The sequence below is a fragment of the Equus asinus genome, chromosome 20, assembly GCF_041296235.1.
Source record: "Equus asinus isolate D_3611 breed Donkey chromosome 20, EquAss-T2T_v2, whole genome shotgun sequence".
NCBI lineage: Eukaryota > Metazoa > Chordata > Mammalia > Perissodactyla > Equidae > Equus > Equus asinus.
In genome coordinates, this window is record NC_091809.1 from 14,368,682 (window position 1) to 14,391,103 (window position 22,422).

Here is a 22,422-nt window from a genome sequence, read left to right on the forward strand (position 1 = left end):
GGCGGGGACACGGGTGGGGCTGCGGGGGGTGGGGGAGGGTGGGGCTGGGAGGGTTCAGCCACAGATGTGTTGTATTTTTTGAAAGTGCAATAACTTGGTATTTTGAAGACCCGGCATGTGGCCAGGACCCCCTGCGGGAGGTGGGGGCCCCAGAGTGTGGCACCGTGTGGCGTTGGGGGGGGGGGTCTCAGTTTTCTAGCCAGCTACCTCGGTAACTCCAATTCAGGTTAATTTCCCTACGGAACAGCGCAGATCCCACAGATGCCATCGGCCCCTCGCTCAGCGGGGCAGGGAGGACGTCCACTTCCCAAGGGGCGGCAGGGCCCCCCGCCCCGGCCTCTCTATTTGGGGTGGTTCCTTGCCCCTCTTCTTGCTCTTGGGTTTTCCAACGGGTATGAGGCCTGCCCGGCACCCCCTCCCCGGGAGCCCCTCTCGTCTTCCAACAGGCCCCGGGCGGGGGCTGCCCTTTGGCTCCCAGGCACCCAGCCCGGCTTAGGGGGCCAGGGACCCCTGAGCTCCCACAGCTGCCCCAGATGTCTCCAGGGACCCGTGGCCGCGTGCCCGCCCCCTGCCCAGCATCCTTGGCCCCCCCCCCCCCCGACCATGCTTGGTTCTCCAAACCACCTCTGCCCGCCGTTCGGTCTTTGCTTTTGATTCCTTACCCCCACCCCACTCTGCCCAGCCCCAGAATAATTTCCCTTTGTATAAACAGAACTCTCCTAGTCAGGAAGCAATATCCTTTCAGGTCTAAAGAAGAAAGGGACAGCAATCTGGTCGAGGGCAAATTCAGTTTTACTGTATAAACTCAGTCGCGCAGTTCGGCCCCCTCCACCTGCACTGGCAGCTGAGGGCCGCTGTTTTCTAATATTTGTATTCTAATTTAATTGTTTTTAAAAAACGCAAATAAAAAAAGATCAAGGTGAAGCCACTGAGGCGTCTGCTTCTCTGTGCGTCGGGGCGTCGCTGGGGTGAGGGGAGCAAAGGACCGCGGCTCTGTCCCGTGCCCACTTCCTCCCTTTGGCTGTGTGACGTCCAGGATTCAAAAGGCACAGCGTTCGGTCCAATGAGGAAGCTGTCACTTGAAACTGCTGGGTCTGGTGTCTCTGCTGGGCTGGGCCAGGAATTCAGACAGCCTCGAATTCTAGGATTGTTCCTGTCCCCCCGGGTGGCCCAGAAGACACGCAGATGGCCAATAAGCTCCTAGAAAGATGCTTGACATCATTAGTCACCAGGGAAATGCAAGTCATAACCACGAGCTAGTGCCCCACCCCACCAGGACGGTGGAATCAAGACAACGGCAAGCGCTGGCGAGGACGGGAGAAACCGGAACCCTCGCGAACGGCTGGCGGGAACGTGAGCCGCTTGGAAAGAGTCTGGCGGTTCCTCAAAAGGTGAAACGTGGAGTTACCGTCTGACCCAGCAGGTCCACTCGTGGGAGAAATTTCACTCCGGAGACATGAAAACATAGGGTCATAGAAAACTTGTGCACATGTCTTCATAGCAGCATCATTCACAATAGCCAAAATATCCTCAAATAGTGGATCCATACAGCTACACACTGGAATATGACGCAGCTGTGAAGAGGGGCGAGACCCCCACACAGCCGCACGTGGACGGACCTTGAACACATGATGCTCGGGGAGAGAAGCAGACAGAAGGACACATGGTGTGTGATCCCATTGACATGAAATGTCCAGAACAGGCAGATCCACAGACAGAAAGTGGGTTCGTGGTAGTTGGGGGCTGGGGAGGGGACGGGGGTGACTGCTGGTAGGGACGGGGCTTCTTTTTTGGGGTGATGGAATGTTCTGGAACTAGATATTGGTGATGGTTGCGCAACTCTTCGAATATGCTAAAACCAGTGGTTTTACCAGGCTGGATTGTGTGTGAATAATACCTCGATTAAAACCCAGAGGGTCTCTCCCTCTTAGCACAGGGGACATGGGGACGTGAGCGAGGAGGTCCCCATGGGCTGAGTGGCTGTCAAACCCGCTTCCTTCGCCGTCCTGATCAGAGGCCTCTGCGCACCCTCGTGGCTAGCCCCGCCACCCCCAACAGCCCAAGGTGGAGACTTGGGTTCGAATCCCGTGTCTGCAGCCACGTGACAGGTAAGGGACCCACCCACACACACCCCCAGAGCCGTCACCCCATGTCACTCCACAGAGCCCCGCTCGTCCTCTCCCAGGCTGTGCCGTGACCATCTATGCCCTCCCTCACCCACCCCCACCCTGGACCCTGCTGGCCTGAGTCTGACTGGGGCCCCCTGGAAATGGCCACGTTTGGTGACCCTCCAACCCACAGGAGGGGGCTTCAGCCATGACCCCCCGTCCCAGTGAGTGGCCCCCGGCCTGACTTCCTCCTGGGGGGGTGTAGCAGCAGCCAGCTCGGAGGCCCGATCCCACATCACCGGGGCTCGGCATGGGGCGGCCCCATGGGGGCCTCTGGCAGACTTGGGGTTTCCCGGCCAAGGCCACCTGCCCAGGGCCCCTAAAAACCCTGGAGCTGGTGACCGAGGAGCCCGCCTGCACCCCTGCCCCCACCTGCGCCGTCCGTCCCCGGGGCCCCTGCTGGCGCTCGGGGCCGTGGGCCACCTCCTCCGTGGGCGACCTGCCGCCGAGTCAGCGCGTCCACCCCCTGCCCCAGGCCTGGCGGAAGGGTCAGGCTGAGCTTCGGGACCTCTCCCCAGAACCCAAGCAGGGGGTCGCGAGCCGTGTGGACGAGGGGCCCCCCCAAACCCACCCTCCCCGCTCCCCAGCGCACCCCCCAAACAAAACACAAAGAACGTCGAAATCAGGCAAGTGAGGCAGCAGCGGTCCTAACAGGCTGTGTTTAGTGGCTTATGTACAAGAAAAGTCATTTTTTTTTGTCTGTTTTTTCATCATGTTTTGTCTTTTTGTTTTTTTTTATTACTTTTAAAGCTTCTCCCCCCCACCCCCAAAAAGTGCATTTTTATCCATTTTTTTTTAATCTCCCACACGTTTATAAAGACTCTCAGATACAGTCTATGGAATGTCTGCTCTGTGCTCTGTGCCCCCTGCGGGCGCCGCCCCCACCCCCGCTCGCCAGGCCTGGCCCCCCAAAGTCCAAGGCACCTCGTGTCTGGGCCGGGCAGGGGCACGCTGGGCCTCGAGACCCCCAGCCGCAGCCTTCAGGCAGCCCCGGCCACGGGATGGGGGGCTCCCCAGCCCCCTCCACCTCCTGGCCCTGCCCCCCGCCCCCCTGTAAATCTATGTATTTAGTGCGAGCTAGTCTGAACTCTGAGGTTATGGCTCCCGGGGTGCCCAAGCCCCAGGCCCCTGACCCGTCCTGTGCCAGCCAGCCCCTCCTCCGGAAGGCTGCTTCCTCAGCTTAAATAACTTTTTAAAATAAAACTGCAAATATAAATATCTTTCTTTCTCAAAAAATAGGATTTTTGCTTTTTTTTGTTGGTTTTTACATTTTTTTCTTTTCCTGCTTTTCCTCTCCCTCTCTCTGTCTCGCCTCCTACAATCCCGGCTGCCCGGGTGGCCTTGGTCCTGGGGGTCCCCCGGCCCCTGCCTCGGCCCCCCCCCCATGTGCCACGCAGCCACTCCCGCCACGGCCGATGGGTCTCAGTAGTGCAAAGACCCCCAGAAGACCCTGGAAGGGGCTGGGGGACCCTCCCCGCCCCCGAGACCCCTCAGAGGGAAGCGAAGGGACAGCCATGTACAAACACGGTGACAAGACAATGGCCACAGGGGGTCTCCTGGGCGAGCCGCCCAAGGGGGGCAGACTTTGGTATGGCCCGTGGGAGCCCGGCTGGGCGCAGGCCCACAACCGTGCCAGGCTGGGCCGGCTCTTTACATTCACTGGTTTTGAAAATTTTTTTTTTTATTATTTTTATTTTTTTTTTTGCCTTTTTTTTTTTCTCTTAATCTCAAAAGGCAGGGGTGGGGCGGGGGGGCTAGGCAGGGAGCAGCAGCGAGGGTGTTCATCTCTGTCCCGGGTCCCGCAGGCTGGCACCCATTCCAGGCAAGGGCTCCGGCCTCCACATCCTGCCGGGGCCCCCGGAGCCCCCGCCCGGAGACCCCGGCCTGGACCTCACTCGTGCACACACGCGCACACACGCATCCACGCAGCTTTACCAAGATGATGGAAATCACAATTCCGCTTTGTTTTTCTTTTTTCTTTTTTTTTTTTTTGTACCAGGCAGTTAAAAAAAAAAAACACCCCAAAAAAAGAAAACACAAAAAAAACCCCCAAACAACCAAACAAAAAAACGTTTTCCTGTGTCCTTTCTGACAGGTCAGCACGTTCCCCCTCAAAGATTTTTTTGTTTGTTTGTTTCCTGAAACGCGAGAATTCAGCAGTATCTTTGGCAACACGTGATCACAACCTTAATTTAAAGAATAAAAATAAAATCCATCCACGTCTATATACAGTATGTGATTGCGGGGAGCTGGGGGGGCTGGGGGGGTGGGTGGGGGTCCCGGCGCTGGGCCCATGCAGACGCTGCGGCCCCCGGGACAGGCTGGCGGGCAGCGGAGGAGGGTTAAGGCGGAGAAGGAGGGTGGGGCTGGCGGAAGCTGAGCGCAGAGCTAGGCGCAGGGGTTTAGTGCAATTCCCGAGGAGGTTCGTGTTAAAGTGTGCTCGGCGGGGTTGAGCCCTTGCCCCCGCCATAGTCCTCGATCCCCCAAGTCCGGTCGCCCCCACCGGCCAGGACGACAGCTGTGATTTTTCAGTTGGTTTTATTGCGAGGGGGTGTGTGGGGCAGGGGGAGAGGGCCGTCCCTCAGGAAACCTGTCTGGGAGCCGGGGTGGGGCGGGGGGGGGTCCCTGGCCTGGGCGCTGAAGCTCTCTGCTCGGTTTCCAGATGGTTGTCCGAAAGAGCTCGCCCCGTGGTGCTGGGGTGTGACGAGGCCACCCGGCCCTGGGCTCCCCTGCCACCCCCTCAGGAGGGGGGGTCCTGAGACATTGGGGGGCTGACGGGCTCGGGGGGGGGGTGGGAAGGAAAACAAACCTATCCTGTAGAAACAATGATGAAAGTTGCCTGCTTACAAAGCTTTCCCTTTAAAAAAAAAAAAAAGAAAAAGAAAAGACGAGAAGACGGGGTTTGTCACAGAGCAAAGGGGTCCCGGGGGGACGGGCTGGAGCGGGGGACAGGGGCGCCCCCACCTCGGGCTCTGACGAGGAAGGGTCTCAGCTCAGCGGAGCGTCTATTTACAGGGTCCCACGCTAGGCGTTGCATATGCGAGAGGGGTCGGGGAGAGGGTGCCCTGGCCTCTGGCATCGTGGTCCCCCCAGCCCTGGCCCCTGTCCGTGGCCTGTGGCTCGGCCAACGCCGGGCCTTTGGGGAGCCAGTGGCTGGGGGGAGGCAGGTGCCGGCCCCCAGATTACAGTCAGTGCCTTTGAGTAAAAAGAGGGGTACCTGGGGGGGATGTAAGGCCCTGGAGGTGGCGCCCCCTGTCACCCACCTCAACGGGCATGGCATATCCAAGACGGCAGCTCCGTGGTGGCCACAAGGAAGGGCGACCATGTTGGAGGGCGGGAAGCCCGGAGGTGGGCGAGGGGACAGCGAGGGTGGGGGACCGGCGGGGGACGGGGTGCTCCGGCTGGTTGGAAGGCCAGCCCTCTCTCGGGCCCATCCCTGAGCTGGGGAGTCAGTAAGGAGGGTCCCCACGGACACGGGTGGCCGTGGTATGGCTAGTGGGTGACAAGACATCTCAAATCGGAACCAAAAAAGGGACAGGATGGGAGGGAAGGGGGGGGAGGGGGTCACGGCAGAAACACAAAAGCCCGGAGTCCTGCCTGGAGGCGGCATCCCCGGGAGGCCCCCGCCTCGCGCGCCCTGCCCGCCTGCCTCGCCTCGGGGAACAGAAGCGGATGCTCCGTCTGTGGTGGGTTTGCTTTTTTATTATTTTGTACAAAAATAAATCAGCTTTCAGGAATTTCTCTTTGCTCTCTCTCTCTCGCTCTCTCGCTCGCTCGCTCGCTCTTTTTATTTTTTTTTTTTGTCTTTTCGACTTTTTCATAGAAGTTGCTTGCGATTTGTAAACACGTTTTTAAATTAAGATTTAAGAGAAAGTGTAGTACCCGTTCTGTTTTCAAAGTGCCGAGACTTCTATTGGTGGTCGGTGGTCTTTTTTTTTTTTTTTTTTCCTTTTTCTTTTTTGTGTGTGTTTTCATTTTTCCTTTCGTTTTGTAAAATCTGGGTTTTATTGCTTTTGTGACACTGGAACTGGTGGACCCTCTCCCCTCACCCCTGCCACCCGGAGACCCTGGGTTCCCTCTGCGGTCGGCTAGTTCACCCCACACCCTCGCCTGCTCCTCTGAAGAAAAGTATATTTTATATATATATATATATCTATATATAAATTTTGTTTTTAAGGAGGAAAAAAAAAATCTAAAAAGTGCTTTAAAAATTGGGCGGGGGCTCGGGGCAGGGGAGGGGAAGACCGAAAGTTTTGAATCTCCAAACGTTTTGGGGGGGTTCTGGGCGGCCTGGGGCCGGGGCGCAGCCGGGGGTGGCGGGGGCGCCCCGCGCGGGCCCCAGGGGGTCCCGCGGGGGTGTAAGTGCCATGAAGGGGGCGCCCCCACTCCCCCCTGGGCTCGTCCCCTTCTTCTCTGCGCCTGGCAATAAATAGATCCGTGTCCCAGCGGCCGGGAGATCGGGGGCCACAGGCGGGGGGATGGGGGGGAGGCGGGGGGCCGTGGGGAGCCCCCCACTTAGTAAGTGCCCTGAGGAAGGAGGGTGGGCGCGGGGCGGGGTGCGTTTTAACGTCCGCTCACAGCAGACAACCATCGTTTAAGGTCTTGTCCCAAAGACTCGGAGAGCCCAGCGAGGGGGCGCGGGGCAGCCCCCCAGTGCCCGGCCCCCTGCGCCCCGACGGGGCCTGGGGCGCGCGGGGGGGTGGGGCCTCGGAGGAGCCCCCAGCCCCGAACCCTCGTGTCCCTCCAGACCCCCCCAGCGACCCCGAAACCCATGGCGGGGTGGGGGGGAGGGGAGCCGGGGCTGGGGGTCCCGGTGGAGGGCAGACACGGTGGAGGGGAAACGGAGGAAAGCGCTACCTAGAGTCGGTGCGGCGGCATATATATATATCTGCATATATATATATCTCGAGATATAGGATCTGGGTATAGATAGATCTGGGGGGCGCGGGGGGCCCGCTCTCTCCCTCCCGCCTGCGCTTTTTTGGTTTCAGGCGAGTCCGGCCGCGAAGCCCCCGTCGGCAGGCGCCCCGGGGGCCCTGTCTGCGCCCCCGCCGCCCGCGCCCGCTACATTCAGGCCGCCCGGGCCCTCGGGGCTGGCCGCGTCCTCGTCCTCGTCCTCGTCCTTAAAGTGCTTCTCCTGCCCGTTGCGCCGGCCGTCGGGGGAGCCGGGCGCGGCGGGGGCGCCGGGGGGCGCGGGGGCGCCCGTGGGTGCGTCGGGGCCCCCGGGGCGCGCGCGGGGCTTGCGGCCGCGGCGCGAGGGCACCCCGTTGCAGCCGTCCTTCTTGAGGTGTCTGTGCAGGTGGTCGGAGCGCACGAACGTCTTGCAGCAGCTGTCGCACTGGTAGGGCCGCAGGCCCGTGTGCACGCGCATGTGGTTCTTCAGGTCGTAGTTGTGCGCGAAGGCCGCCCCGCACTGCTGGCACAGGTACGGCTTCTCGCCCGTGTGCTTCCGCATGTGCACCTTCAGCTTGTCCTGCCTGCGGACGGGGCGGGGTCAGCGCGCGCCCGGGGACGCCCCCCACCGGCCCCCCACCCCGGCCTGGCGCCCCCAGGCACCCGGCGACGGCTTTGGAGCCCCGCGTGCTGTGCGGCCTCAGGCGAATGGCACAACCTCTCTGAGCCCCTTTCCTTAGCCGTAAGTGGAGGACAGGCTGCCCCACCTGGGGTCCCGCCAAGTGGCAGGAGCGTTCATTCAGGAGCCCCTGCTGAGTACCAGACCCCGTTGCAGGTGCTGAAAATATTCCAGGGGACAAGGGAGGATGCCAGGGGCTTGGGAACTATGCGACCAGCCGCCCTGCTTTGAGCACACAAGGTCCTGCGTCCCGGGAAAGCCCTGGAGGGAGAGTGGGGTCCCCGCAGTTGGCCATCATCATAACCGCTCGCCAGGAGCCAAACGCGCCCGAACCTCTGCCTCTCTCTGCTCTGCGCCCAGGCTAGGCCCTGGCTGTCACCCCAATGTGCTAACCGCAAGCCCACCTCAGGGCCTTTGCACGTGCTGCTCTGCTGCCTGGAGCCCATTTTTGCTCCCACATCTTCACAATTCCACTTCGGCCCTTCCGCGCACCCCCACGCCACCACCGTCGGACTCTCTCCTTTGTGCCCCGGCTTCCTTCTTTCTCGTCTGTCTCCCCGACCGGGCTGTGAGTGCCGAGCCAGGAGGGACCAGAGCGATTGGCCAGGGCCCCGCCAGCCATCTTGCCCCACAGGAAGCAGAGAGGACTCAGCGCAGCCTGGGGCCGTCGGCCCACAGAGCTGGTCACCGCATCAGCCACAGGGCGACTGCTCTGTCCCACGCGGCAGCCACCCCCACATGTGGCTCCTGAGCCTCGAAATGTGGCTGGAAGAGCAAAAGGCGCCCGGATTCTGAAGATGCGTGTGCTCGACAGGACGTGAAACAGCTCATTTGTAACCATGCACACAGCTTGCGGGGCGACATGTGGCTACAGGGTCGAGGAAAATGCGCTGGAAGTTACTCTCCCCTGATCCTTTTACGTCTTTAACAAGCAGCGGCCAGAAAACATGCGACACGGAACTTGGTCACGTGATATTTCTACGGCTGTGCTGGTCCATACTCGTGGGAGCAGATTCCTGCTTGGAATCCACAGGGCCGGGGCGGGGACCTGGGTCTCCTGGCGTCTGCCCTGCTCCTTGCTGCAGCCACCTGGGCCCCACGTCTGAGCCACTAGGTCTCTTCCTTCTCACACCCACCGGAAGGAGAGCTTCTTCAAGGTAAGGAGTGACAAACTCCTATTCACCCTTCAGAGCCCCACCTTGATTGCCCTGCCTTTCCCAACCGCCAAAGACTGGGCTCTCCCCAGGCTCTGGGTCCCTCCCTCTGGCACCTCCCACAGAGCTAGGGTTCCTACTTGCTGGAACCTTCTGTGGCTCCCTATTGCCCTGAGGGCCAAAGCTTGGCCCTGTGCAACCAGACCCCTCCGTACACTCTGGCCTTGTTACCCCTCCCTGAACCAAAAGAGCTCGGGCCACAGTGGGCTTGCTGCTCCCTGAACCAACCGGGTCTGTCACCAGGGAGGCGACAACACTGCTAGGAGCTGCCTCCCAGGGCCCTGCCCAGAGGCTGGCCTGGGGCTGGGTCACGGTGGGGACAGCAGGGCCTCCGATGGTTTCAGCGCTGTGCAGAGATCCCCCCAGCTGAGGTTCGGAGGCTCAGAGAGGGGAAGTGACTTGCCATGAGCGGCACAGCGGGTCAGGGGCTGCGCCCAGGTGGGGTGGGGGTGGAGGCGGCCCCAGTTTCGTCACCCCGAGCCCCGGCCGGGGTAATTATAGCCCGGGCCACCACAGGCCCGGCTTACTCAACTCTCTAGTGTGACTCAGAGGGGCCCCTGGCTCCCAGGCTGGGAGGGCGGGGTGGGGGGCCCGCAGGGGGAAGAGGCCTGGCCCAGGGCCGCTTTCTATGCCTCAGTTTCCCCGCCTGGCCAACGGGATCGGCCCCAGGTCGAGAGTGGGGTGACCGAGAGAACTAAGGTCAGAGTGAAACGGGGCTCCAGGCCACCATCAGGGGTGGGAGGCCCCAAGCCTCTGTCCGGCCGGGTCACCTCTCCAGAGCCTGGCTCGCTGGGCCGCCACCAAGCTGGTCCCCCCGGGGCCCAGAGACCCCGGCCATCTGGGGACCCCAGTCTGGAGGAAGGGGGTCCCCCAAGACTCCCAGTGCCCCCGAAGTGGGGGGCAGGCTGCCAGCTAGCCCGCCCGCCTCCAGCCAGTGCCCTTTGCCCCCGCCTGGCCCCGGTAGCTGGGGCCACACCCTCCTCTCCTGGCCCGCTGGGGAAGGGGCCGGGGGTCAGCCCCCAGATCCTGTCCCCGTGGGGCGGGGCCGGGAAACTGGGACAATGGCCTCTTTCTTCAGCCTGGGTGGGCGTGGCTGGGGAACCCCAGGGCAGGCGGGGGTACGGGGTGATGCTGAGTCACCCGGCTTGGCCGGGCCCCTGCACGCCAGCCCCCCGCCCCCAACCAGGCTGGCCCACAAGGCCCCGCCAGCCACCTCTGGACTCCTAAGATGGAATCCCAGATTCCCCCCAGCCTGGCCTCCAACTCTTCCTGTCCAGGGACCAAGCCCTGCGACTTGGTGTTTTTCCTCCACCAGCCGCGCCATCCCCCAGGCTGAACTGGCCTCAGGGCCTTTGCACAGCCCTGCCCTCTGCCCGCGCCCTCGCCTTCCTCCCTCATCTCCTTCAGGTCTCGCGGTGTCTAACGCAGCAGCCTCGGCCGCTCCCCAACCCTCCTTCTCTGCTCTCGCTCTGTCTCCAGCACTTTCCACCAACGACTGTTATCAGTCCTGAGGTTTTCCCTCGCACATGCTCGGTTGCCCCCACGGGGATTTGGGCCCGGCTCCACTTCTGCGTCCCTGGCACCTAGAACGGGGCCTGGCACCCAACAGGCGCTCCATCCATGTCGGGCGAATAAATCAAGCTGCCCAGGCTCACGGGGCACTTCGAGGGACCCGGCTGCGGGGGCTCCCGGCGCCTTGCGGGGCTGTCACCCGCTCCCAGGGCAAAACCCCTCGGATCCCAACGGGAAGAACCACTTCCCGGAGCAGAAGAGCGACTCCTGCGTCCTCCTTCCCGCCTCCCGCGGCCCGTATTCTGGGGGTCATCGCGGTCAGCGCCTGCGCCCCTACCCGCAGCCTGCTCCTGAGGGGCGCGCGGGGTGGGGGGACCCAAAATGGAGAAAGCGCCACTGCAGAGCAGGGCTGCGCTGCTTCTGCACGTGGAGGCGGTGTGCGTGCGTGTGTGCGTGGAGGGAACACGGTCCGCGTGTAGCTGGGGATGCACAGGGCCGACCCCCGTGGCCCTGCTCCTACAGCCCCACCCCCGTATCCCCCGTGGCCCCGCCCCCTGCATCCCTGGACCCTTCTGCATCCCCGCCCCCCAGTATCCGCCGCAGGCCCGCCCCCTGCGTCCCTCCCATCCCCTGCGTCCCCTGCGTGCCGGCCCCTCGCATCCCCTGCGTGCCCCGCATCCCCGGCTCCCCCTGCATCCTCTATGGCCCCGCCCCCCGCGTGTGGGCCCCCTGCAGCCCCCGCGTCCCCATGCCCTGCACCCCCTGCATCCCCGGCGCCCCCTGCATCTCCTGCACCCCCTGCGGCCCCGACCCCGCGTGCGGGCCCCCGCATCCCCAGCGCCCCCTGCATCCCTGACGCCCCCTGCATCCGCTGCGTTCTCCTGCATCCTCTGTGGGCCCGCCCCCCGCGTCTCCTGCATCCCCGCCTCCCAGGCCCCTGCATCCCCGGCGACCCCGCATCCCCGCGCGCCCCCTGCACCCCCCGCGCGCGCGCCCCGGCCTCACCTGGTGAAGCGGACCTTGCAGATGTTGCACTCGTACGGCTTCTCGCCCGTGTGCGTGCGGATGTGCCGCGGCAGCTTGCCCGCGCCCTGGATCACCTTCTCGCAGATGGGGCACTTCTGGAAGGCCTTGGCCCGGATCTTCTTCTCCACCTTCTGCGACCAGGCCGGGTAGACGTCGCCGTCGTGTGCGCCGCTGAAGTACTTCAGGTAGTAGTCCACCACCCCCTTGTCGTCCGCCCGCGACTCGTCGTCGCTGTCGCCCGCCGCCGCCGCCGCCCCCGCCCGGCCCACCGACGACATCATCTGCTGCAGGAGCGTGCTGGCCGCCAGCCCGTCCGCGTCCGCCCCGTCGCCGTCCTCGCCCTCGGCCGCGCCCGACAGGAAGCCCGGGGAGTCGCCGGGCTCGGGGGCCGCCTCGGACAGCGACGCTGCCTCCTCCTCCGCGCCGCGCCCGTAGTGGCCGTTCTGCGTGGCGGCGGCCGGCGGGGCCGCGGGCGGCGGGAAGAGGCCCCCCGCGGGAGCATCCTCGTCCCGCTCGGGCCACAGCCCCGGGTTGCTGTCGGCCTCGTCCCCGTCCCCGGCCGAGGGCCGGTCGGCGGGGGGGCCCGGCCCGTAGAAGTCCAAGCCGTTGCAGTCGCCGGCGGCCACGGCGGCCACGGCGGCCGCCACCGCCTCCTTGGTGGCCTCCAGGTCGTCGTCGGCCGCGCCAAAGGCGGACCAGGGGAAGGTGGCGGCGGCGGCGGCGGCGGCGGGGGGCAGGCTGTTCATGGGGTTGCTCTGGAAGAACTCGAGGTACTCCTTGGCGCGCAGCAGGTTGCGCTGGTCGATCTCCTCCACCAGGTCCAGCTGCCCGGCGTCGGCGCCCGCGTCGGCCGCCAGGATCTGCCGGTCCAGCAGGTCGGCGCACACGTGGCTCACGGCCGGGATCTCCAGCAGCCGCGCGGCGCTCAGGATGTCGCCCACGTTGGCCGTGCTGACCGTGAGCGTGGCCGTGTAGGCGAAGTCCATGAGCGCCGTGAGGGCCTCGGCGCTCACGAAGTCGATCTCGTACACGTTTTGCTGGTCCACCACCGCCCCCGACGTGAACAGCTTCTTGAAGTACTGGCTGCAGGCGGCCAGCACCGAGCGGTGCGTCGGGAACTCGCGGCCCTCCACCAGGATCACCACGTCGCACAGCAGGCCCTGCGTCCGCTGCTCGTTCAGCCCGCTCAGGATGTCGCTGCTGTGGTCGGGGAACGGGATCCCGATGGGGCCGTCCACGCCGCCGGCCATCTTCCGCGCCGAGACCTGCAGCGCCGGGGAGGGAGGGGCGGTGGTGAGCGGCGGGAGGCTGGAGAGCGGGGCCCCAGGCTGCCCTCCACCCCCCCCCCCAACCCGGCCACCCGCCGCCGGCCTCAGTTTCCCCAGCTGAGCTCCGGGGCGGGGGAGGGCCCGTTCTGCATGATGGACACGAGAGGATGCGGCAAGACCCACACTGGGCGCTCGGGAGCTGAAGTCGGGCCCCCTCCCTCCAAGAGCCCCGGGGAGCGCACAGTAGGTGCTGCACCCATGCGGTGGCCCTCATGAGGCACCCACTATGCGCCATCACGCTGGAGCGCCCGCAGTCCCACCGCAGAGCCAGCAGGCAGGACGCAGGGTGGGGGGGGAGGCCACGTGCTGAGGCCCCACGGCGCCCAGACTCAAACCTGGGGTGGCGGGTCCCCCAGAGCCAACGTCCCCGCCTGGTCATCCAGCCCCTCGGCCTCTCGACCCTTACTCCTGCCTCCCAGGGACGCCCGGCCTCCTCGGGGACTCTGAGTCAGCAGGAAGGGGCGAGGCTGGGCCGGGCCGGGGGCATCGGGCTGTGAGCGTGCCCTGGGGGTTGGGGGAGGTGATGACACTGCAGGATAAACCCCTTCCTGCCCCGCGGAGCCCCCAGGATGTGGCTCGGCCGTGACACGAGTAACGGGGAAACTGGGCCAGCGCCTGGGCCAAGCCCCCAAGCAGAAGCCAGGCGGCCGGGGGCCTCTGCCCATCTCCTGCCTGCCCAGCGCCCCCAACTCTTGGCCACCCTCTGTGCTGTGCAGCCTGGGACGAGGCCCTGCCACTCTCTGGGCCTCAGTCTCCCCATCTGTCAAATGGGCAGAGGCCTTTGGAAGAGCCAGGCGGTGGGGGACGCTGGCTGTCTGTCTGTCTGTCTGTCCCGCCCCTCTCCCCCCTCCCTTTTTCCGCCTGCCCCGGGGCCGTGACTCATCCACCCACTCCGGCTTGTGCAACCCTCTGACTCTGTCCCACCCCTCCACCCTCCCCAGGGAGCCCCCGGCTGCCCCCAGCCGCCCAACGCAGCCCTCCGTCCTCCAGGCCCGGTCAGTCGGCCAGCTCTCGGGCCAGGGCATCTGGACATCCCCAGGGACAGGCGCCCAAAGGCCCCCGGGACCCCCAGTGCCCAGCGGAGCGGTTGGCCCTGCTCTACCCCGGATCGCTCCCTGGGCCAGCGGGACGCGGGGCCAGGGCAGGACTGTCCCCACCCGGGCGCGGGGTCCAGGCCGCGGGGCTGACTCTGCGCCCCGCCCGCAGGACTACAGTTCCCAGGACACCGCTGCGCCCGCCCCCCTGCCCGCGGCCGCACCAGCTGCCGCCTCCCCGCTCCGATGGGGCTGCCGGGAGCAGAGGGTGGGGGCGCGACCCCACTGGCCCGGCCCCGGCGGCTCCCACCCCCTGGCACCATCTGCCGTCTGGCCCGGGCCCCGGGGAGCGAGTGGGCAGATGGGCTCCGGATCAGACCAGCCTTGGCCCCTCCTCGCGCCCCCTCGGATCCGGGCCACCGAGGCCTCAAGATGGCCACCCGGGCCTGCTTGCCGCCGAGCCCCCAGGGGCTCCACGGGGGGACAGTGGTCCCTGGTGGCCCCCCTCCCCGTGGCCACGCCGCTCCTCTTCCCGCTGGGCCTGGGGACTGGCACAGCCCTACTAGCCGGGAGCCACCAGGCTGGCAAGGAGCAAGCCCGGGCATTGAGCCTGGCCCGGGGCACCCGACCAAGCCCTGGGTCTGAGGCAGCTCAGGAGTCCGGGGTCCGTGTCCCTGTCCTCCCCAGCTGGGGCCTGTATTTCCCCAGATAATCATCGGAGACTCTACCCCCAAAAGGGCCGGGCCTGGGAGGTGCCGGCCGAGGAAGTCCCCGCGAGAGTGGCATAACCCCACATTTCACAGATAAGAAAACTAAGGCCCAGAGACGGCTAGCATCCTCGCTGAGGGCACCCAGCACGGCCGGTCCACAGGCCTGGGGTCCAGGGGCTGATGGAGGCCGGAGGCTGGCCCCCGGCTCCCCACCTTCCCCCACCACCTGGCAAGCCGTCGCCTCTGCCCTCGCCCTGCCACCCAGACTGGCTCTGCAGCCACCTGACCCACACCCTCTCTCCAGGAACACATGCCACCTGCCTGCCACGCCCCGGGCCACGGCCACCCCTCCCCCAGGCCTCTCCCTCTGCGGGTCGGGGGCCCGGCTCGCTGCAGCCCCACTGTGCGCCGCGGCAGCTTCCCCCAGAGGAGCCGGGGGCCCCCTCCATCGGAGCCCCGGCGGCCCCGGGCGCCCAGTCGGTGCCCCGCACGTGGCGGCTCGCTGGCAGCGAGGACCCAACGAGGCCGCGCTCCTCCAGGAAGCCCCGCCCCCGCGCCGCCGGGTCCCCACCCTCAACGGCCAGGGTCCCCGGGCGCAGGCCCACACCCACCGGCGTCTTTCATCACAGCTCCGCCCCCGCGCTCACCCCGTGGGATTTCCGGGGCGCCCGGCGGTGCTGACTCGGCAGCCGGTGGGGACAGGCCCCGGCAGGCGCCTCCGGGGCTGAAGGGGGGCACCCGGCCTGCCCCCGGCGGCGCACAGTAGGGACGCAGGGCCCCCCGGATGAACCAAAGACCAGAGGGCTCCGAGCTGGGGAGAGCCCACGCCCGGCCCTGCCCACCCGGCTGGCGGCACACCCGGTCCCACCTCCGATCTAACCTCGGGTCACTTATGGCTGGTCCTTTCCAAGGCAGCCGGGCCCACGCCTGCTTTCGGCGCCCCCCCCAAGGGCCTCCTCTGTGCCCTGGAACTTTCAGGAACTAACTGGGCAGCTTTATTTTTCATCTCCCCCACTGTAAAGGCCTGGGCTCGATAGCTGGGGAGAGGCTCAGAGAGGGCATGAGATGTAGGCAAGGTCACACAGCAGACCAGCGGCCAGGTCAGGACTCGGACTCTCTGACCTGAGCTGGCCTGAACTGCCGCCACTCACCTGCTGGGGCCCTGAGGGGAGGTCAGGAGCACCCCGGCCTCGCCCTGGGCACAGCTGGTGGTTCCCAGGAAGGCCTCAGGATTGTGGGAAGGGTGTCCCCAGCCTGGGGAACAGCCGAGGCGAAGGCCTGGTGGTGGGCACGCGGGAGAGGGGCCCAGGGAAGGAGGAGGCCACTGTACCAGGAGGCTCCCCAAGATCAGGGGCGAGGTGGGGGCTGGGGCCGGCCCCCTCGTCCCACCCACAGGCCTCAGGAAGGAGAGGGGGCTGGGCAGTCGCTGCCACCCCGCCTTCCTGGAGGAGTGTCTGGGGTCCACTGGCAGCTCAGTGAGGGGTTCAGGCTCCTCCGCCCCCACCCACAGAGCAACGACAGGAAACCAGAAAAGGGGCTCTAACCCCTACTGAGCGCCACGCACAGCAGCCCGGGTCCCAGTCCTGGCCCCTCCGCCTCCAAGCTGTGTGACCTTGGGCAAGGTGCAGCACCTCTCTGTGCCTCAGTTTCCTCGGGAGTCGTGAGGGTGGCAAGGGTGGCAGCTGGGGCTGCTCTAGGCCATGGTCTCACTCTCGTCCCTTGAGCAAACTTAGCCTGAGGACCTACTGTGTGCCAGCGCCTGTGCCCAAAGGCCTGACAAGGCTGGTCACCACCCCCCTTGTGAATGGCAGCCATTGAACTTGACCTCTGAAGGCCGTCTCCAGGAATCCAGCCCCCTCCCCACCTACTATGTGCCAAGGAAGCAGGCGGTGGGGCCCCAGGGGACAGCCGGGGGAGCGCAGCCACTGTCTGCAGGGGAAAACCAGGCCCAGAGAGGGTGGGCGGCTGGCCCAAGGTCACACAGCAAGTCTAGCGCCCAGGTGCAGCTGCCAGGCCCTCGCCCAGCCGCCCCTGCCCCCTCCCAGCCTGGCGGCCTGTGTCGCAAGGTTGGTCCTGCCTGGTTACCCCGCCCTGACCTGGTGCCAATCCCTGCCTGGCCCGGTCCCCGGCCCGGGGTTTAATGGGACAGGAATGCAGCGTCCCGATCGGGGTGCGGGGGGCACCGAGGGCCCAGGGTGGCTGCCGGCCGCCAGCTGCCGGCCCGGCCCCTGCCCGCCTGTCCCCACAGGCCTCCTCCGGGCCAGACACCAGCACACAGGCCCTCGGCCATTTTCTGTGTCCATTTATTGCCCTAAATGGGGAGGGGCTTCCTGCCCGGGCCTTAAAGGGCCAGAGGCAGGAAGGCCACAGGCTCGGTGGGAAGTGTGCGTGTGTGGGTGGGGGGGGGATGAGAAGGTCATGGGGATCCCATCTGACCCCCAGCTCACGGGTGGGGCCGAGGCCCACCCTGTTCCCACGCCCTGAGTGCTGTCAGGGGCCAGGAAGTCCAGCCCTGACACCACCGGCGGGTTCCAAGCGGAAGCTCCGGGAAGACACAGCCATTCCTGGGGACGTGGGAGGAATGAGCTGCCCGTCGCCGGGGGTAAGCAAAGCCAGGCTTCGCAGAATCCCATCCCCGTGCTCCCGCCCTGGCTGCGGCGGCACCTGCTGCTCCGAGATGCCCCGGGGAGGCCCTGGTGACCTCCACAAGGCTGCTCGTCACCTGGAGCCTCCTATGCCACTCACACTCCCGGCCGAGCAGGCAGAGGGCTCAGCCTCCTGGGGCCCGTGTCCCGGGCTCACGAACCCAGCCAGTCCCCTCCCATCGCACACATCCTGAGAGGACGTGGGACCCGGCCTTGTTTTCCAGTCAGACCAGAAAGGCGTGGGTGGGGACGCCTCCACCGAGTGGCCGTCCACGGCCTGCTGGGGGGGACAGATGGAGGGCCCGGTCACCTGGCCACGCTCCTCCCGAGCGCCAGGTTCTCCGCGGGGCACCTTCCGCGCTCTGGCGGGCCAGATTCGGGACTCGGGACCCCGCGGGCAGGCGAGGGCTGCCTCTCCACGGGGCGCGGGGGACCTGGTCCCCGTCATCTCAACATCCATCCCCCCCAGCTCTGAGAGGCAGCTCTGTGACCAATGCCCCACTTCGCAGGCAGGACACCGAGGCTCAGAGAGGGGAAGCGACTTGCCCTGGGTCACACAGCAGAGGTACATGTGAACACAGGCCATCTGGCTCTGTTCTGCCAGGGTTCCCTCCTCCCACCACCGCGCACGGCCCCAGGCCCAGCAGGGACCACATCCCCCACCCCAGGGGCCTTGGGGGCTGGGGACAAGCTGAACCTCCAGCCCCCACAGAGCCCCCTTAGGAGGAAGTTGGCCTGAGGTCACACAGGGAACCCATGGCAGGGCCCAATCCCTCGGTCATCAGGACAGAAATGCAGGAGGGGCCCCCCCAAGCCTCAACACAGCACAGCAGTCACTCAACAAACATTCCTGGGGAACCTGAGCAAATCCTTGGGTGACGCTTCTGGCTGAAGGCGACCTCCCCATGGCACCAAGGGCCAAGGCGAGGCGGGCAGCAGGGACGTGACCTCCCTGGGCGCACCTCAGGTGGAGGGGAGGGCCGGGCTGGGATGGGGCCGCGCCGGCCCCCACCCAAGCCTGTTCCTCTGGTCCCCGCTGCCCAGGGCTGTGGCGGGGCGGTTTATGGTCCCTCCAGGGCCTGGAGCGCAAGGTGACAGGTGGGGGGGCAGAGTGGCTCAGGCCGTGGGACCTCTGCTGTGCCCCGAGAACAGCAGGCGGGAGGGAAGCACACGGGACACAGGGAGGCCTGCAGGCAGCGCCCGGGGGGACCCCACAGCACCCCAGCTACAGAGGGGGACGCTCAACTCCCAGAGGCCAAGGGGCTTGTCCAAGGCCACCGAGCTGGGCGGGCATTCCCAACCCCAGGGGACGCCCTCCTCGGGCCGGCCCTGAGTCTCGGCTCTCCAGAGGTGACCCAGGCCTCCCCGGGTATAGTGGGTCATAAAACCCAGGGCCCAGCCCATCAACAGGGGCCAAGATGCCAAGGTGCGCAACCGTGGCTCCGAGGGGGGCGGGAAAGGGCCTTGCACGCTATAAAAGCGCCTGCCACGGAATGCTGGGAGGCAGGAGGACTGGGGCTCGTGCTGTGTGACCTTGGGCACCTTGCTGGCCCTCTCTGAGCCTCGCTGTCCTCTTTGAGCCAAGCGTTTCCTCGGCCCCGGGGAGGCTGCGTTTGGCCGACAGGTCCTGCTGTCAACCTCTGGGCCTTCTGAAGGCAGGTGGGCAGGTGCCCCTCGGCTGTGACACACGGAGGACTTTGAACGAGGCCTGAGCGCGCAGGCACGGACCACGAGGGTCAGACTCAGCTCCGGCCGGGTGACCTTGGGCTGCTCTCCGCTTCCCCCTGGGCCTCGGTGTCCCCTGCCCAGCCCGACATCCACTCCCAGGCTTCCTCTGAGCCCCCGAGTTCCCACACTGCCTTGGGCCTCCCCTCCCAGCCTCTGTTTCCTCATGTGGCAGCGGGGACGGCCACCAGCCTGACCCAGCTGTGGGTCACAGGGCCCCAAGGAAGAGAAAAGAAGGACACAAGTGAACACAAGGCCTTGCTCCTGCCGGGGGACCTTCCCCACCCGGCAAGGGCCGAGCTCCGTGGGCCTCAGTGTGCCGCACGGAGCAGAGGGCGCACGGGCTCCCCACCGCCACCCGAGCCACCGCTCCTCGGGGCCTCTGCTGGGAGGTGCGTGGCTCCCGGCTGGGCCCAGGGTGCTGACTGGCCGCCACGCAGCCAATCAGGACCGGATAATAAGTACCCCCCCAAAGTGACCCACGAATTAAAATTTCAGTGTCCCCGTTGGCTCCTCTTTCCTTCATCAGACAGACGGATCCCAGGGCCTCGCTCGCGCCTCCAGCCGCGGCTCCCGCCCCCCCTTCTCCCCCAGGCTCCCGTCTCCACAGCGATGGCTGGCGGTAAACAGAGCCCCGAGCCCGGCCGAGGAGTGCAGGCCCCGCGAGCTCCAGGGGCCCCACCGGGGCTGGCCCCCGGGGAGCGTGCCCCCAGCCTGGCGCCCTGCGCCGGGGACCAGCAGCAGGCCCAGCCCTGCGCCCCGACCTCTCCCCAGCCCAGCCCTGCCAATAGGAAGTGCTGGTCCTGGGGAGGGCCCCCCAGGGTGGGAGCGGCCACCAGGGTGACGCCCTGGCCCCGCTCGGGGGGGGGGGGGGGCTGACATGGAATCCCGGACACCCTGTCCGCCGGCCCTGCTCCCCCAGGCAGCTGGCAGGGGCGGCGGGTGCCAACCAAGCCCGCCACCCTTGGGTGAGCTAGGTGGGCACGCCCGGGGAAGGGGCACCGGGCACCTCTCTCACTTCCGCCGGCTGCCTGGGGGGAGAGGAGGTGCCCGCCTCCCCCGGCCACTCCGCCAACTGCTGGCTGCAGTCCCCAAACATTCAGTGGGTGCCCGGCCCTGGCTGGACAGCAGTCCCTGCTGCCGGCCACCGCACTCCCCCCCCAGGCCCGCCGGCCAGCGCCTCCGGAGCCCGCAGAGGCCTGGGCCCGGGGGTGCACGGCCCCGGCGGCGGGCCGGCCCCCGCCTGGCGCCCAGGCCCGGGGCTGGGGGACGGGGCCGGTGCCAGGCCGGGGAGGGCGGGCGCGCGCGGGGGGGGGCCGGATCCCCAGCGCACCCCCTCCCCTGCCCGGGCTCCGCGATCGCACGTGGTGGTGGCGTCAAGGGAAGGAGGGGGTCCGGGCCAGAGGAGACGGGGTCACGCGCTCCGGGGGCGCGGGCGGCGGCGAGGGCTGCTCTGCGCCCCCTCCCCGGGGCCGGGCGGCCGCGCGCGCAGGGCGAGGGGCCAGGCCGGTCCCCCCCGCCCCGGGCTGAGTCAGGCCCGGGCGGGGGCAGGAAGCGGCCCCCTCCCCCGCCCCGGCCGCAGCGCGCGCCCCCCCCCGGCCCGCGGGCCCCGCCGCGCCGCCCGCGCGGGGGCTCCTACCTCCTTCCCGGGGCAGCGGCGAGGGGGCCCGGCCCCGGCGGCGGCGGTGGCGGCGGCTGCGGCTGGGCTGGCTCCCTCCGAGGGGCCGGGAGGCGGCAGTGAGCCTGGCCCCGCGCCACCCCCCGCCGCCGGCGGCCAATCCCCACCCGGGCTGGGGGGAGGGCGATGCAAATTACCCCGGATCTGGGTCCGCCCGCCCGCCTCCCCCACGCCCGGGCCCGGCCTGCGCTAGGCCGCGCATCCCCGGGCTCGCCTGCGCCGCGCGGCCGCCCCGGCCGCCGCCCTCCCCGGGGAGCGCCGGGTGGGGGACCCCCCCCGGGGCGGGGGGCCGAGGGGAGGGGGGCTGGGGACGGTTACACAACCAGGCGGGGAGGGGCCCCGGGGCGGGGAGGGGGCCGGCCCGCGGGCCGCGCAGCCGGAAGCCGGAGACCGCCACCGGCCCCCGGCGAGGGGAGCCCGGCTCCAGGCCCCGCCCCCGGGCCGGCTGGGCCCGCCCCCGCGCCGCGCCGCGCGATCGGCCAGCGCCCATTGGCTCGCCGGCCCGCCGCTCACCGCCCCTCCTCCGCACCGCCCCTACCCGCGGGCCGCGGCGGGCCGCCGGCGCGGGGCACCCTGGGACTTGTGGTCCGAGCCTCCCGCCACCTGCCAGCCGCGAGCGGCGGAGGGACTACGACGCCCAGAGGCCCCCGCGGCCGCGCCCGCCCACCCGGACACCCCACCCCTTCCCCCTCCTTTGCAAAGCCCCCCTCCCTGTTTTTTCAGCCCCCTCCCCCCCATCCCCCATGGAGCGCAATCCTGGCCAACTCCAACGTATGCACGCAGCACCGAATAGGCCCCCGGGGGGCGAGAGCGCCCCCCGTACCCAGCTGCAAACTTAGCACGCGACGCGCCCCCCTATCTCCCCACGCCAGCTCCCCCCACCTCAATGCAGCCCCGCTGCCCCTCCCCCGCTGCCCGCGCGCCCGGGAGCCCCGAAAAGCCATGCACCGGGTGGGGGGGGCTGGCGCACAAGCCCATGCACTTCGCCCCCGATCCCCCTCCCGGGCGGCGCCCCCTCCCCGCGCTCGGGATCCAGGGCGCCTCCAGCCTCCGGGCAGCTGCCAACCACCCCCTCCTCGGAAACTTACGGAACGTCCCCATATCGCCCCTTCCCGGGAGGGCAGGGGTGGACGCAGCGCCCCCGGCCCGTCCCCGCCCTGCACCCCGTGCCGGGGGCCGCGCCGGGCGCTGACTTACCTCGCGGGGCCGGGCCGGGGCCGGGCCGGGCCGGGGCGCGCGGGGCCGGGGCCCGGAGTTGGAACTGGGCTCCTCGGCCGCTCGCCTCCGGGGTCCGCGGCTCGCTCTCCCCCTCGCTGGCGCTCCCCTCGTCGCTCCCTCGCTCCGCGGCGGCGGCGTCACTGCCCCTACAGTAACTGTACAGTACAGCCAAAGCCCCGTATGATGCTCGCGACTCCCTTCCTGGTTTCTCCGAGGGCAAGAGGGGTCCTCCCTTGTCTTAAAGGTGCCGCAGCCGCCGGCCCCCCCCACGCCCGGCCCGCCCCCCCACCCCGGCCTCCGAGGCCAGAACAGGCCCGGCAGGTCCCCTCTTGCCACGTCCCTGCCCTCCCGTGGGGCTTCGCCCGCTGCGCCGGGGAGACCGGGCTGTTATTAGGTTTTGTCAAGTTGGGGGGGGGTCCAGCCCGCCCCCTGCGCGCCCCCCCTGCTCTGACCTCTCCGCCCCGCCGCGCGGCGCGGTGCCAGCTTGCCAGCTTATCGGGCCCCAGAGCTCCCCGGGGCGCGGGGGGAGCGGGCCCCCCGGGGCGGAGGGGGGGTGGGGGCCTCCAGATAAACAGGCCCCCAGCCTCTGCGC

The 22,422-nt window shown here is 67.5% G+C and overlaps 1 protein-coding gene across 3 annotated transcripts; it reads right to left on the reverse strand.

Moving 5' to 3' along the window:
• Positions 1 to 774: 774 nt before the first annotated feature.
• Positions 775 to 21,964, reverse strand: ZBTB7A (zinc finger and BTB domain containing 7A). Of its 3 annotated transcripts, none has more exons than XM_070491748.1 (3): positions 16,661 to 20,497; positions 11,472 to 12,757; positions 775 to 1,200 (listed from the first exon to the last, which is right to left on the reverse strand). In XM_070491748.1, the coding sequence occupies exons 1-3, from the start codon at positions 16,865 to 16,867 to the stop codon at positions 1,125 to 1,127; spliced, it is 1,569 nt and encodes a 522-aa protein (XP_070347849.1). In that variant the 5' UTR covers positions 16,868 to 20,497; the 3' UTR covers positions 775 to 1,124. The 3 variants fall into 3 exon arrangements, with proteins under 3 accessions (XP_070347849.1, XP_044609335.2, XP_070347848.1); XM_044753400.2 differs by lacking the exons at positions 775 to 1,200; positions 16,661 to 20,497 and adding exons at positions 5,953 to 7,645; positions 21,810 to 21,964; XM_070491747.1 differs by lacking the exons at positions 775 to 1,200; positions 16,661 to 20,497 and adding exons at positions 5,953 to 7,645; positions 20,574 to 21,024.
• Between the last annotated feature and the right edge of the window lie 458 nt (positions 21,965 to 22,422).

Excerpts from the sequence above, each read along its gene's own strand:
- ZBTB7A (XM_044753400.2), bottom strand. The coding sequence starts at position 12,742 with ATGGCCGGCGGCGTGGACGGCCCCATCGGGATCCCGTTCCCCGACCAC. Across the intron at positions 7,646-11,471 it reads TGCAAGGTCCGCTTCACCAG|GCAGGACAAGCTGAAGGTGC; the intron begins GTGAGGCCGGGG and ends CCCCGTCCGCAG.